The sequence below is a fragment of the Plecotus auritus genome, assembly GCF_963455305.1.
Source record: "Plecotus auritus genome assembly, chromosome: 6".
Lineage (NCBI taxonomy): Eukaryota > Metazoa > Chordata > Mammalia > Chiroptera > Vespertilionidae > Plecotus > Plecotus auritus.
Genome location: NC_137773.1, coordinates 121,448,025 through 121,462,797, shown reverse-complemented (window position 1 = coordinate 121,462,797; position 14,773 = coordinate 121,448,025). Strand labels below are relative to the sequence as shown.

The 14,773-nt window shown below is 41.9% G+C and overlaps 1 protein-coding gene across 3 annotated transcripts in view; it reads right to left on the bottom strand.

The window, feature by feature from the left end:
• Positions 1–14,773, bottom strand: part of TAFA4 (TAFA chemokine like family member 4) — a 170,938-nt gene that overhangs the window by 106,103 nt on the left and 50,062 nt on the right. For all 3 annotated transcript variants that reach the window (XM_080673458.1, XM_080673457.1, XM_080673459.1), the window contains exons 2-3: positions 9,141–9,275; positions 6,400–6,515 (exon numbers count right to left, since the gene is read on the bottom strand). In XM_080673458.1, the coding sequence (XP_080529584.1) occupies positions 6,400–6,515; positions 9,141–9,154 (130 nt within the window). In that variant the 5' untranslated portion in view covers positions 9,155–9,275. The remainder of the gene's footprint in view (positions 1–6,399; positions 6,516–9,140; positions 9,276–14,773) is intronic.

Genomic DNA, 14,773 nt, shown 5'->3' with positions numbered 1-14,773 from the left:
TTTGCCTGTACTAGCCAGAATTAAGCAGCAGCCCTGTAGGTTGCTTGGTGTAAAGAAAGATCAAGATTTTTAAATGAAATTCTCTGTAGCCTGAAAATTATTTTGGAAGGAAATAAAGAGAGGGTTTTCTTCAAACATCTTAAGAACTGTAATTAAAAGTCAATATATTTGGCCTCATAAACTAAGTAAATAATTTGTGTTTTTGCCTCTCTGACAAATCTTATATAAAGTTATTTAAGACTATTTGCAGAACTTTAATATCATTTATTGTCCACAATCTAGGACAAGTGAAGTTAAAAAATAAACCTTATTTCAGATTGACTTAAATTGGCTAATTGAAATAAGTGAATATACATAAAAACTTAATTGTACTGGACAAGAAACTGTTCCTGAAGTATTAACTAATTTTTTTTTACTGATGTGTCATCTCATAGTAAAATTGCTTAACATGTAATGAATCCAAAGCAGTCATATTTTTGTGCAAAAATTAAAAATTAAGTTATCAAGACTGCTTTGTAAAATTTCCAAAAGCCTCTGAATATTTAAATCAAAAAGGGGGGACAGTAGAATAATATTCTGTAAGAAATAATATCCTGTAAGTAAATGACATCCAGAAAATTTTTACTTTGAAAATTATTTTTCATTTATAATGCTAATAGCAAGACACCCATGAAAACATACATGGTGTCAAAATAAGCCCAAAGAAAATCACTTGAGCAAAAATGAAAAAGGATCCCAAGTCAAATTTATAGAAAAGATTCCTTTATTAACCTTTGGTCAAGAATATGTTTGTATATTTCCAGAAAACTCCAAGCCTCTGTAGATTCCTGCAACAACAGATCCCCAAGAGGAACTGACAGGACTGCTCCAGCCACAGAAATAGCAGTGGCCCCCGAGAACAGAGGAGAAACAGTCCAGAAAAGAAGATGGTGAAGACGCCTTGCCATGCTAGCACTCAGCAGCTGTGCATCGCAGCAGGTTTCCCAGGATCACACCAGAGAGGGTTGGACCTGCATTGCCACCATTTGTCCACCATCCAGAACTGAAATATCATTGCTGACATGTACACATAAGAAACTGATGGACATTGAAATTGGGACTCAAAGAACTGTTGGCCCAGAAAGAAACTGACTACAGGCTAATTTCTTTAATGCCTGACAGCAATTTAAAGGGACTTGATAGAACTCTGTCCTTTCCATTGAATTTAAAAATCTTAAAACATATATTCTTGTTAAATTTAAAAAATCAAAAAGGGTGAGATGCCGGCAACCAATTTCAGCATGTAATAATTACAAGAGTTTCATCAAAAGGTTAGTGAAGCTTGGGCGGCTCAACAAGGGTGAGCCACATATGTAGTTTACCTGTTGGAATGGCTAAACGGCACTTCCCCCAAACCTGAATAGGATTGTTAACTGCCAGACAGCTCAGGGCATTTTATTGCCTCCTGTTGGCCAAACACCTGAACAGCTGTAAGCTATTCCCCAAACTGACAATGCTTCTGTACCCTTTGATACCTTACCCTTTGAAGTGTATATCTCCACCTTGCCTTAAGGACAAATTGTGTTAGAATAAAAGCAGGGTCCTGAGTCGAGAAAAGAGACTTCAGTTCCTTTAGTTGAAGATCCTCTGACCCCCCAATGCCTTTCAAAATTATCTTTCATCCTTGGATTCCTTCTTAATCATCTACGTGCAGCCCCTTTCTCCAGAATGCTGAACCCTTTGTAAGGCTGGGAAAAGAACCCCGGCAAGTGGTGATGGTTAATTTTATGTGGTCACCTGACTGGGCATGGGATGCCCAGATATCTGCTTAAACAATATCTCCAGGTGTGTAGGTGTTTCTGAAAGAAATGAGCATTTGCACTGTGGACAGAGTGAGCAGATGAGCCTCCCCAGTGTGGTTGGGCCTCATCCAACCCACTGAGGACCTGGTGGAAGAAGGATGACCTCTCTGATGGTGGAGCTCTGTGTTCCAACTCTCAGACCTTCAGATTCCAACTGGAGTCTACACCATCAACTCCCAGCTCCCAGGCCCTGGGACCACGTAACTGGCTCTCCTGGGTCCTCAGCTTGCAGACTGCAGATCATTAGACTTTCCAGACTCCATAGTTGTGTGAGCCAGACTTACAATAAGTCTCTGCACACATACACATGTACACATATAAACATATACACACATGCATGCAGACACATACATTCACACTCACACACATACACACACACACGTATGCATGCACACATTCACGCAGTGCAAACATATATGCATGTGTAGTCATGCATATACACACATGCACGTATGTGTGCATGTATGTAAACATATGCACATGTACACATACACACATACACACGTATGCACATCACATTCAGATGCATTCATACATACTCATATACACACATGCATACATGTATTTGCGCACATACACATGAACACATGCATACATATGCATACACATGCATATATGCACTTACATACACACATGCACATGCATGCATGTATGTGCACGTGAATACACATATACATATGCATGTGCATACACACATATATTCCCATGCACACTGGCACACACACATGCATACATGTCCACACACACACGTGCACATATGCACCTACATGCACATTCATGTAAACATGCATATATACACACATGCACATGGGCATGTGTATGCACATACATATACTCATATGCATGTGTGCACATGTACACATACAAAAACACATGCACGCATACACACAAACACACACAGATGAGGCTCATTTTATTGAGCTCGTTTTACTGTGCTTCGCAGATAACGCATTTTCTCCTCCATATCCAGGCAAGACCCTCCAGTAGCAAAAGGATTACAACCCGCTGAAGGCTCAGATGATGGTTAGCATTTTGAGTCAGGTATGTTCTGCTTTTTTAAACATAGTGTTATTGCACACTTAACAGACTCCAGTATAGTATACGTATGTGTATATATAACTTTTACACGTACTGGGAAACCTAAAGCTCATGTGACTTGCTTTATTATGATATTGGCTTTATTGTGGGGTGTGGAACTGACCCCACAATGTGTCTGAGATATGCTTTTATCTCCTTTTGTGTTTTCCCTCTGGAGAACCCTAATACATTGTCAAAGAAAGAGTTAAGAGGGTACCTTCCACACTTGCCTATGTTGTTTGGCATTTATACCACCAGCGAAAAGGACATGATTGATTACATAGTGACAAACAGACAACGTTAATCAGCCTAATGTAAGTATTTACTTGGCACCACTTTATTCAGGCATCAGGGACATAGCTTAAGAAATGTGTAAGGGAGCAGGACTTCACAATGGGATCAGGGACCCTCCCGCCCAGCAGGTGCACTGTCAGCAGAAGGCCCAGCGCAGTGAGGAGGCCCGGACAGCCAGCAGCCAGTGAGAGAGCAGGGCCCCTGCAGGCAGGAACCTGTCCTGGTTGCTTCGATGGTTGTTAAGAGGAAAGGACAGGGACTTACATTCCAAAGATGAAAGCAGGAAAAACCCCCCACAAAAGCCAAAGAAAAAGCAAAAACCAGAGGACATGAAATGACCATCCAAACAAAATCATCTAGAGATTCGAGGATGAAAATTTAATTTCTTCAGCAGGACTTTGCCAGGTTTTCCTGACTTCTCACCTCTGCACTGCTGCCGAGTATTTGCTTACATGAAAGACATAGTCCACGTGTATCCAAAGGGTTATGGCATGAAACGAAGATTGCCACACAGATAAAACTTGAAACCGTGTCCTCTCTTTCTTTCAAGTTTCAGTCAGTCTCAGCACAATCTCTCAAGCCCAGTTTCTGGGAATTTGGGAGCCTGCCATTGATAACCTTCCCACTGAATTGGCCTGTTTAACAGCCTGACTCTCAGCAGCACCAAGGAAAGAGATGTGTATTGAACAGGTAAACTGGCAACTCCAAGCACTCCATCCTGGAGAAGCAGGTCATCGAAATACACAGCACAATACCAACGAGGGCGCCTCCCAGCAGCCAAATGGTAGGGACTATGTGCTGACTCCTTAAAATGTCAACCATTGCTTTTCTTGTCTTCTTAAAACTGTAGCTTGAGGAGTGAAAATTGAGTCATGAGAGATTTTAAAAATCATTTGAGCCTAAAAGTATGTCTTAACTTAAAATATAAGAATAACTGTAGGAAATAGGCCTCTGGGATCCAGCATAGTCAACTTTTAATGGAAACGGCTACTGAGTTTCCCCAGGGCTAACAGAATGTAGGGAGGAAGGGAAGAGGATGGAAGAACAAAGAACTGTGGATGTGGGCCAGCATCAAGGTGGAAATCCCTCCCAACCCCCACCACAGACTCCCGCCTCAACTAGACAGGCAGGGGTGGAGACAACTAGAAAAGGCCTCCTCCCATTTTTAAATGGCCCAATGGGAGACAGCAAGACCTAGGTGATGCATGAGGAAACTGTTAACCCTATAGTACTCAACCAATGAGGAGCCAGAGGAGGGACTCTCACATCTTGGGGATAAATAGGCTGTGATCGCTGCCCCAGGGGTGCCTGTATAAACAGACTGACACCTGCTCTCGAGAACTAATACGTTCTCATTTTAGTCATACTTCTGTCTCTGAGTCTGTTATTTTAATTCAGATAGGTGAACATTTCTCACAATAACTGAGGAAAAAGCTATGTTTGAGGGTAAGGATACCTAATAAACTCCATATTCAAGACCTTTTGAAGAAGGACTTTATAGTTTTGACACCTACATGGATTTTGGTTCAAGCTTCACTCTTTCACTAAGAAGTCAAAACGTGCCTGAGACTGTCACCTCAAATGACCAAAGCAGAGGCAATTAATTGTCTGGCAATGAGTCTACTGATAAATATAACTTATTCAGGAAAATGCAATTCATTAGGGCGTTTCCAAGTCAGTGTCACTTTAAACATATATGTAACAAGAAAAAGCAGAGAGAAACACAGAGAGAGAGAGATGCATAACTGATTAATCTTTCTTTAGAAATAAGCAAAGTATAAACATGGGTCTCACTAGAAATGTTCAGAATGAGTCTCTACAATTTTAGACATTCCATTTAGGTCCCCTGCAAAAGAGGCAGTCTTCTTCTTTGCTTTACTTTCTTTCTTCTTTTTAAAAAACCATCCATCATCTTTCCTCACATCTGAAAAGGGCCTTGAATTATCTGAAAGCTCCCTTTGCTAGAGCCCTGTACACTTTAAGTTCATAATAAAGGTGTTCTGCCTTCAAATGAGGCTGTGGGAACACATACACACAAATGAAGTGCTGCCAAAGTGGCATTTACAGTAGCCAGACATAGCGACAGCCCCAGTGCCCACCAGTAGATGAGGGGATAAAAAAGCTGTGGTATATTTACACATGGAGTGTTACTCGGCCATAACTAAAGAATGTGTGACAACGTGGATGAACCTAGAGGGTATTAGGCTAAGTGAAATAAGTTGGACAGAGAAAGACAAATGTCATATGATTTCACTTACATTTGGAAACTAAAGAACAAAATAAACAAACAAAACCAAATAAAAGACAGAGAACAAACTATCTTTTGATGGCTGCCAGAGGAGAAGGGGGCTGGGGGACTGGGTGAAAAAGCTGAAGGAATTAAGAAGAACAAATTGGTAATTACAAAATAGTCCCAGGAATGTGAAGTAAAGCATAAAAAATGTAGTCAGTAATATTGTCATAATTATGTATGGGGTCAAGTGGGTTCTAGACTCACCGGGGGACCACTTCTTAAATTATTGAACTGTCTAACCTCTATATTGTACACCTGAAACTCATATAATCTTGAGTGTCAACTGTAATTGAAAGAGTAAATTTTTTTTAATTTAAAATAAATAAACTTATGAGTTGTTTAAAAAAGAAAAATAAAGATGAATTTCATGTACTTACTAAAAAAATAATAAAGTGCTGCTGCTTTTCTGGATTCCTTTTTGAAATCACTACAAAAATGGAAGTGTACTCAGGAAAGGCAAAGAGAGAGGAGAGCCTGGAGCGCCAAGGTGCCTGAACAACACAGGCGTCCTCAAACTTTTTAAACAGGGGGCCAGTTCACTGTCCCTCAGACCGTTGGAGGGCCGGACTATAGTTTAAAAAAAAACTATGAACAAATTCCTATGCGCACTGCGGGCCCAGGACGAGTCGGCTGCTAAGCAGGACAGGCAGCGGCACCCGGCGGGCCGGATAAATGTCCTCAGCGGGCCGCATGTGGCCCGCGGGCCGTAGTTTGAGGACGCCTGCTAGGCTAGCACCAAACCTTTAAATGCTTGACTCTACTGGGCTTCGCGCTTCCTCTGGTGAGTTGCGTGCCACCAAGAGCTCCTGTCCATGACCTGGTCTAACATGGACTCTGACTCTGAAAGAATTTTCTTAATTGGCCTCATCAGCACATAAGGTTTAAAGGGCCTACCTGCGAGTCCCCGGGGGTGCAGGCTCGAGGCGGACATCAGCTCACAGCAGACCATCAACACGGAGGCCAGAAAGAGCCAGTGCGGCGGCCAGGCTGCCTTCGCAGAAACTCTCATCCTAGAGAGAAAGGACAGGGCAGGGCGAGCCGTGAGGCTGGCTCTCTGGCAAGCACAGTGCAGAGGAGGGGGGCTGAGGGCTAATCACAGCTTAGCTGCGCTGTGCAGTAACCCAACCTTCAACACACACCTTTTATAACTAAGAGTCTTCCAAGTTAGCAACATGCCTGGGTGAAGTCTCTTTGTGAATCCCCTGGTGCAGCTCGGGTTGCCTGACAGAGCAGGTGGCCACGTACCATTTTATATCACAGGATTTGAAAGCTACACATTGAGAGGGAATTCAAATACTACTAATTACACAGGTTTCTGCACCTGAAAGAAACCACAGGAATGTTCACATTCAGCCCAAGTGCTTTGTCCTAGTTTCGCTGACTATTTACGAATCCCAGAAGACTGGCCTCGTAGCTTATTAAACAGATCTCAAAGTTTGGTGGGAATGTGGCAAGTACAGGTGAATAGAAGTAAACACAGACAATGAATATGGACATCTTGGATGAATGGATAAAGAAGACGGAGCGTGTACATATGTATGAATATTGTTCAGCCCTGAGGCCCTCAATTTGGATGGATCTTGATGGCATTATGCTAAGGGAATAAGTCAGACAGAGAAAGAGAAATACGCTATGATACCACATATATGTGGAATCTGAAAAAGACAAACCCACAGAAAGAGAGAGCAGAGGGGTGAGAGCAGGGGCTGGGGTGGGGAAATGGTGAGATGTAGGGATTAAAGTTCCAGTGATTAAATGAGCAAGTTTTGGGATCTCATATGGAACATAAGGATTACAGCTAATGACACTGTATCATACAGGTGAATGTGGCTAAAACAGGAGGTCTTCAGTGTCCTCACCACACACACACAATAAAAGGGTCTGCGAGAGAGATGGAGGAGGCAGCTAATGCCACAGTGGCATCATTTTGCAGTTCACAGACATCAAGTCGACACATTGTACACCTTAAACATACACAATGTTATGTGACAAATACATCTCAATAAACCTGACAAAATAAATAAATAAACTTAATTAATTTCATCAAAACAGCTGTTCAAAGACAATTCAGTTCACAAATGTGCTTGTGTGGTCTATTCTAAAACAAACCCAAGGAAAGTAAATAAAAAGAAATTATAAAAAATGCACACCAAAAAACAACATTTAAACCAAGAGTTAAAAATAAACCCTTTGGGGAAAAATGCACACCACCCCCTAATTTCCTGCCCCTTTTTATATTATAGGGAAATTAGAACTTGATTAGCTTTTTGTTTGCTCTTTTTTTTAATTAACTTTTTCAAGTAAAAGTCAGGGCGCTTGGCATTGGAGACTGTGGTGGTATTAGGCTCTGCCTGGCCCAGGTCCCATGGGGTCCCTGATAATATAATCCACTGCAGTGGATTCAAGGAACCCAATCTTCATATACAGGATGTACAAACTCAACCAAGACATGGCTCATGGGGTTGGACTCTGTCCAGGTAACCCTGGGGGCCGGGTCCTGAGGGGGTCCTGGAAGGAAGGACGGGTCTAGGAACCGCCTGCCAGTGCACAGAGCCTCAACCAGGACCCTGATTCTGCGCTGCAGGGGACACAGCCTCGGGGCCAGGGAACACATCTACAGGAGCCCACTCTGCCAAGCATTCTCTCGTTCTCTCTCTCTCTCTCTCTCTCTCTCTCTCTCTCTCTCTCTTCCCCTCCCTCCCTCCCTCCCTCCCTTCCTCCCTTCCTCCCTCCCTCTCACAACTTAGTCAAATAAATCTTATTTAAAAGGTATCATATTTCTCACTGATTTGAGACTCAGTCTACCTCTGAAGCAGCCTTCTGTCTTGGGCAGGACCTATGGAGCTGGCCGTTTCTTCTCCATGTGCCAGCTCCCACTGAAGGCCCCTTCCCCTAGGAGCACAAACACTTCCTTCCTTGCTCCTCCAGCCCCTGGATGGGAACAGCTTCCTACTGTTGCTAAGGTCAGGACTGCCCCCTATCTGCAGAGGGACCTCCCTGGCTCTCCTGCCACATGTGTGAGCATTCCCTGAGTTCAGTTCTCTCTGGCCCACATCCTCAGAATAATTCTGTCTTCCCAGGAGATCCTAACAAGAAATCCCAAATCAAAAGTCTCAAGAACAGCCATTCCAGTCTCAGGCGCTAGCCCTGCTCCACCTTCTTATGTGGGTGACTTCCTGGTGAGGAGCAGCAAGGCCCCAGGGCCTAGAACAAGTAGTGACTTAATAAAGCCATGATTCCTGGAGAGACACTGGGAAGGAGGGGCCACAATTGAGCAATTCCTCATTTCACCCAATAATCCAGGCCCCAATAAAGGACTCTTGGCCTCTCACCTACTGTGCTTCTTCAGCCTCAATTCTCTCCACTGAACATTTTCCCCAAACATAAAACAAAACTGGTTTATCTTAAAAATCGCACATCTCACCCCACTGAACTGCCAGAACACTGCTTTACAAACTGAAATAATTTCAAAGATGAGAACTAAAATTTAAAAAAATTAGAATTCCCCAAATTCCAAAAATTAAATGCAAAGGAAGGCTTTTATAAAGAATCATCAACTCTAGGATACTCCATTTTGCTACATTCTTAGTGCTTTGTAACGATATCATCTCTAGATAGTGTTAGAATTATTTTACCTTGGACACTTCATAAGATTTGGTTCCAGGGAAACACAATTATTCCAGGATGTATTTCAGAGTGACTACAATTCCCATTTGTAGCGAGGACCAACCATTTCTGCAGTTCCAGAAAGTTATCTTAGCTTGAAAGACCTATTTCAAAAAAAAAGAAAACAGGAAGCCATTAGCATTTTTATGTTGAAATGATACAAATTTCCAGTAGCAAAATAATGTTTTTTACAATTATGCCTGCAGTTTCAGGCAAGTGGTACACAGCCAAGCACATATACATCTGTGAAGTGTCCTAAGTATGCGGGGGGGGGGGGGGGGGGGGGGAAGGGGGGCTGAAGAGGGGGAGATACAAAATTCCACACTCATTAACTAGCCACATATTAGTTAACAGAATACAATTTTAAGGTAAAAGTTCCCTCAACAGCAAAGACATTCAAAATTTGACCGAGATTGCAAAATCATTCATGATGCAAATTTCCACTCTCTTGTTTCCTTAATCAAGGGTTGAAAATGGAATTGGGCATGATCCATTCCCAAGAGCTCTGCAACCTGCCCCAGCTCACAGAGCAGTGGAAGAGCCAGCACGAAGATCTGACCTCCTGGCTCTATGAGACATAAACCCAAAGATGATGCTAAACCATTAGCAAGGACGCTTTTGGAAAAGTGTTGATGGGAGGCAGAGGGCAAAAGTGGTTCCAGTAGAAAACACCATACCAAAATCCAAAGGACATTGTCAATACCATAACTGACACTCAACGTGCCCCTTTAGTGCCCAGACCTAAAAGGCCTTTGCTACTCAGCAAAAACATTCTTACAAAGAGAACTCAGATGGTTCTAAACCAAAGGCATCTCAACAACAAAAAATGGACCGTGAAGCTATACCACTTTTAACATTGCTAAGTTAAATACGTCCCTCCCATGGTGGAGATCAACGAGAATTAATCATGTGTGTCAGTAGATATTAAAGTTGCAAATACAATATAAAAATTATTCTTGCCACAAAGCCTACTTACTGTAGAATCCTGCCTAGCCCGTTACAAACCTGCCCCAAAGCACAGCTGAGATTTTTCTCTTCTGTAGACATCCCTGAAGATAAATGCACCTTTGCCTAGAGAACACGTTCAGTAGCAGGCGTGTAGCCTTTGGGACTGCAGGAGAGAGAAACCGTGAGTGATCAGCTCAACCAGAGGAAAGTGGCTGTAGCTGTATAAATATAAGGGATTCAAAAACACTGCAAGTGTTCATCTCCTAGACACCGCAACTTTATTAAATATGTTTGTCCTGATGTCCACCCAAGAGCACAATGTGACCTTCTCTTATCGGAAAGAAATACACAGTATAATTTATCAGAACCCATTATAATGAACTCCCCACAATATTGGAAACCAAATTGACCTTTCCTACCTAATATTTATCTTGTTTTCTTCTTACAAAAAGAGCCACTAGGGATTCTTTTTTCAATTCATTAAAACGTGGATCCGTCAGTGAAAAGAAATGTGACCTAATGGTTCATATGCCAGACACAAAACCAGGAGTTTAATTTTAGGCTGAGCAGTAACTCACTCAGTCCGATTTCCCACAGTAGACCCGGACACTTACGGAAAAGGAGTGACTCTTGTCATTTCCCAATGTTAGCACGCCCAATACCACCAATAATTTTGTGCATGAAACCAAAAGCATTCCCTTCCCGTCACTTCATTTCTCTCTGTTGTGTCCCAGCAATAGCACTGCCCTTCCTACCAGTCTGCTTCCGAAGTCACTTGTCTAATATTTTCAATGATGAGAGACACTGACCGTATAGAGACTGAAAAAAACTGTTACTGTGTCCACTAATTCTCAGAGCGAATTTAAAAGACCAGCATGTGGAGGCGGGGCTACACTTTGCATCTCCCACCTTGTGTGGAGATGGTCCCTCTGCTGCCATAGGAGCGAATGCCTGCTCATGTGTCCTGGTGCCAAGTGACTGAGCTGCTGAGGCGGGGACCATTCTTCGGATGTTTAACCTACGTCTGCTGCGCACAAGGAAGGATGCTGCCCACACTGGGTTTCTTACCAAGGAATGAATACAGAGGCTACACCTTTCTTTTCTTTTTCTCTACTTGCCTGCACTACCAGAGGGGACAACTCCCTAAGAGCGTTATTCTTTGGGAACATAGTTATTTACTTGTTATAGATAACCACCCTCAGAATCTTGCTCATGTCCATTTTCTTGCACCCACCTCCCTCCACACATCAATCTGTACAGCATCAAGTTCTCATTGTCATTCTAAAATTCTACAATGATGAAATATCCCAGTTCCTTTTAAAATTGTACGACACAATAATCTTAAACCTGGATCTAATCATGAATTAAAATCAGACTAATTCAAATTTGAGAGCATTCTGCAACGGAATTGCTCTATATTCTTAAAAAGTGTCAAGTTCATGAAAGATATGTGTGTACATGTAAGATACATGCATGTATATATATATGCAAACATATATACACCACATGTGAGGAATATTCTCAAATAAAAGATAGACACATAACAACTAAATGCAATTGTGATCCTACATTGGATCTTGGGTGAAAAATACAATACAGAGTTATCCTCTGAATGAACTGCACACACCACACACATACACCCATACATACACATACACACAAACATGCGAACATACACACAATCATACACATACATACACACAAACAAACACATACAACAAATACATACAGATATAGCTGTAAAGGACATTATTGGGACAATTAACAAATTCTAAATATAGATGATAGATTAAATTACTTTTGTGTCAACATTAAATATCCTTATTTTGATCATTATTCTGTAGTTAGGAAAGAAAACATCCTTGTTATTAAAAAAAAAATACAACCTGAAATATTTAATAATAAAGGGTCAAATGTCTCCAACTTTCAAATGAGTCTGAGAGAAAAGAGAGAGAAGGGAGGAAAGGGGAAAGGAAGAGAGAAAGAGAAAAAATTAATTAATTAATTAATTAATTAATGAGAAAACAAATGAGCAAAATATAAGCAATTGGTGAAGCCAGGTGAAGGATATATGAGAGTTATTTTTCTATTTTTTCAACTTTTCATTAAGTTGGAAATCATATCACAATAAGATATTAAATATTTACTTATAAGGCATCAGTTCATAAGATATTCTAAAACAATTATTAATTTCCGATGCTAAACAAGGAGGAGAGGTGATAGTTGGAGTGTTCTGGTTAATGCATTCTCTGAGTATTCACCCAAGCCCCAGAGAAGGCTTGTTTGTATTTAGAAAGCATGTACATCATGCCTACTATGGGCCAAGCACTGTGTTAAGCACTGTAAAATATTAACTCACTAAAAAGTAGGATTTATTTACATGCTGACATACAGATGAGGAAAGTAAGACATAGAGCAGTGACCTGCCCAGGGTCATTCAGGTAGCAAGTGCCTAAGTCAGGACTCAAACTCAAGCCACCCAGCACAAGGCACCTACCGTTTCAGTTGTAGACATTATTTCCAAAGTCCCCTTTCATGCTCTAGTAAGTAAACTGAAAATAAATCTATCTTCCTTCGGGAATTCAAGACGCTGATCATGTAGAATCAACTTCTGTCTGTGGACAAATGTATACAGGCTACTGGGCTGAATTTGCTACCAGATTCTGGCTTGGAACCTAAGATATTTTATATTAACTTCTATATAAGTTTTGCCATCTCTGAAAAGCTGGTGAAAAACAGTGGTTCTGGTTTGCTGCAGATTCATTAAAGGTTTACATCATTTTTCTAATTAAGACCAAACAAGCAAGAATTCTAGAGCCCTGGACCATGTGGCTTGCTGGTTAGAGTGTTGGCCCAAGCACCATAGGATCCCAGGTTCAATTCCGGGTCAGCATGCAGGAGGCAACCAAGCGGTGTGTGACTCTGTCTCTCTCACCCTCCCTCCCTTCCACTCTAAAAGATCAACAGAAAAAGTATCCTCAGGTGAAAACCCTCCATGCAGAGAGCAAGGCAGCTGAGCTCCAGGAAGGAATTCAACACTGGAACAAACGAGGAAAAGGACTTTTCTCTGTGCGTCCACTCACGCTCATTTCTCCAAACTCCCATTCCGAAGCATTTTTGCAACAAACAGCCAGCAGACTGGCTTGCAGGCAAAGTGCAGACCTCACGCTACTGAACAACGCTACCCTCCGGCTGCCTCTCCGGGGAGGTCCCAGGCTCCACTTGCATCACCGCCTCAGTGGGTCAATAATTAGCTACTGCCCGACTCACCATCACTTCATTGGACCTCCAGGGAAGGACCGACCGGGATGCCTGGTGACTTCAAGTCACAAGCAGGAATAATTCTAACAGCTAATGAGGTGACAGTCACGTCCCTAAGAGTTTAGAGACTGTCATTTCTCCACACTAATTTCTACTCAATCAAGACAAAGGTGCTAAAAGTGAGAAATGTTCACTAAGCCAGCTCCTGCATTTGGGGAGTGGAAAGGAGTTCTGAGAGTGGAAAGGGGTGAGACGATGGTCTCACGAAGCAATGTGGTATCCAACAACTGGAAGTTGCCTGCATAAGATAATTCACCATTTCTTCAGACAGAAATGAGAAAAGGTGTGTCCATTTCCAGTTGCTTCAGTAACACAACCACAGTGAATTGTCTTCTGGAAATTTTCAGCTTTTCCAGGAAAGTATGCAAAACCCACTACAACCTGTCTCGACAAATTTATTCTGAAATAGGACCAGTACCACCGAGCTCCGTACCTGAGAGTGTGCTGCTTCTGTGCCTGTCTGTCGAGCACTGATACGTGGTTGGAGCCCCACTCAGCTCTCAAATCATCCCAAGGCACATGGATTGCTTTGTAATTTACAGCACAGTCACATCACATGTTAAAGCATGCACGTTTTTCTGCCAGAATATGGTACATACCTGTCATAAATTGCTCTTTATAAAAAATATATCTTTATTGATTTCAGAGAGGAAGAGAGAGGGAGAGAGAGATAAAAACATCAATGGTAAGAGAGAATCATTGATTGGCTGCCTCCTACACACCCCCTCTCCCCCCCCTCCCGGGGATTGAGCCCACAACCCTGGCATGTTCCCTGACTGGGAATCAAACCATGACCTCCTGGTTCATAGTTCGACACTCAGCCAATGAGCCACATCAAAAGGGCAATAAATTGCTTTTTAATTGCTTGCGTGAAAATATCTATGAAGAATTTACTACTGAACCACTTTACAACATGCTTGTTATAAATGAGCCATTAAAGAAGATGACTATGTCTATTAATATCAAAGAATTTTGAAAATGGCATCTCAAGTGTTACCAGTGCCGCCTTATCTAAATTAGTGGTAAAGAGTTGTTTTAAAGGCTCTTCCAGTCAGCAATGATTTCAATAATTTAAAAAGCATACTGCATTTTTATAAGGTTCACACTCTTGTCATTTTAAGAACTGTGAAGTCCTAACACTACACTAGTTTCAGTGCAGTGACGTGTCGCTTTCTTTTGGAAGATGGGCAAACAGTGCATTTTGGTAATAAGGAAAAGCCCCACCCTCCCGCTGACCATGGAGAGCCCAAAAGCAATCATCCCTGAGTGACCATGGTTCATTGAGAGCCTACATACAAAAGAGCAAGTTACAGGAAGTAAAATGCACTCACCC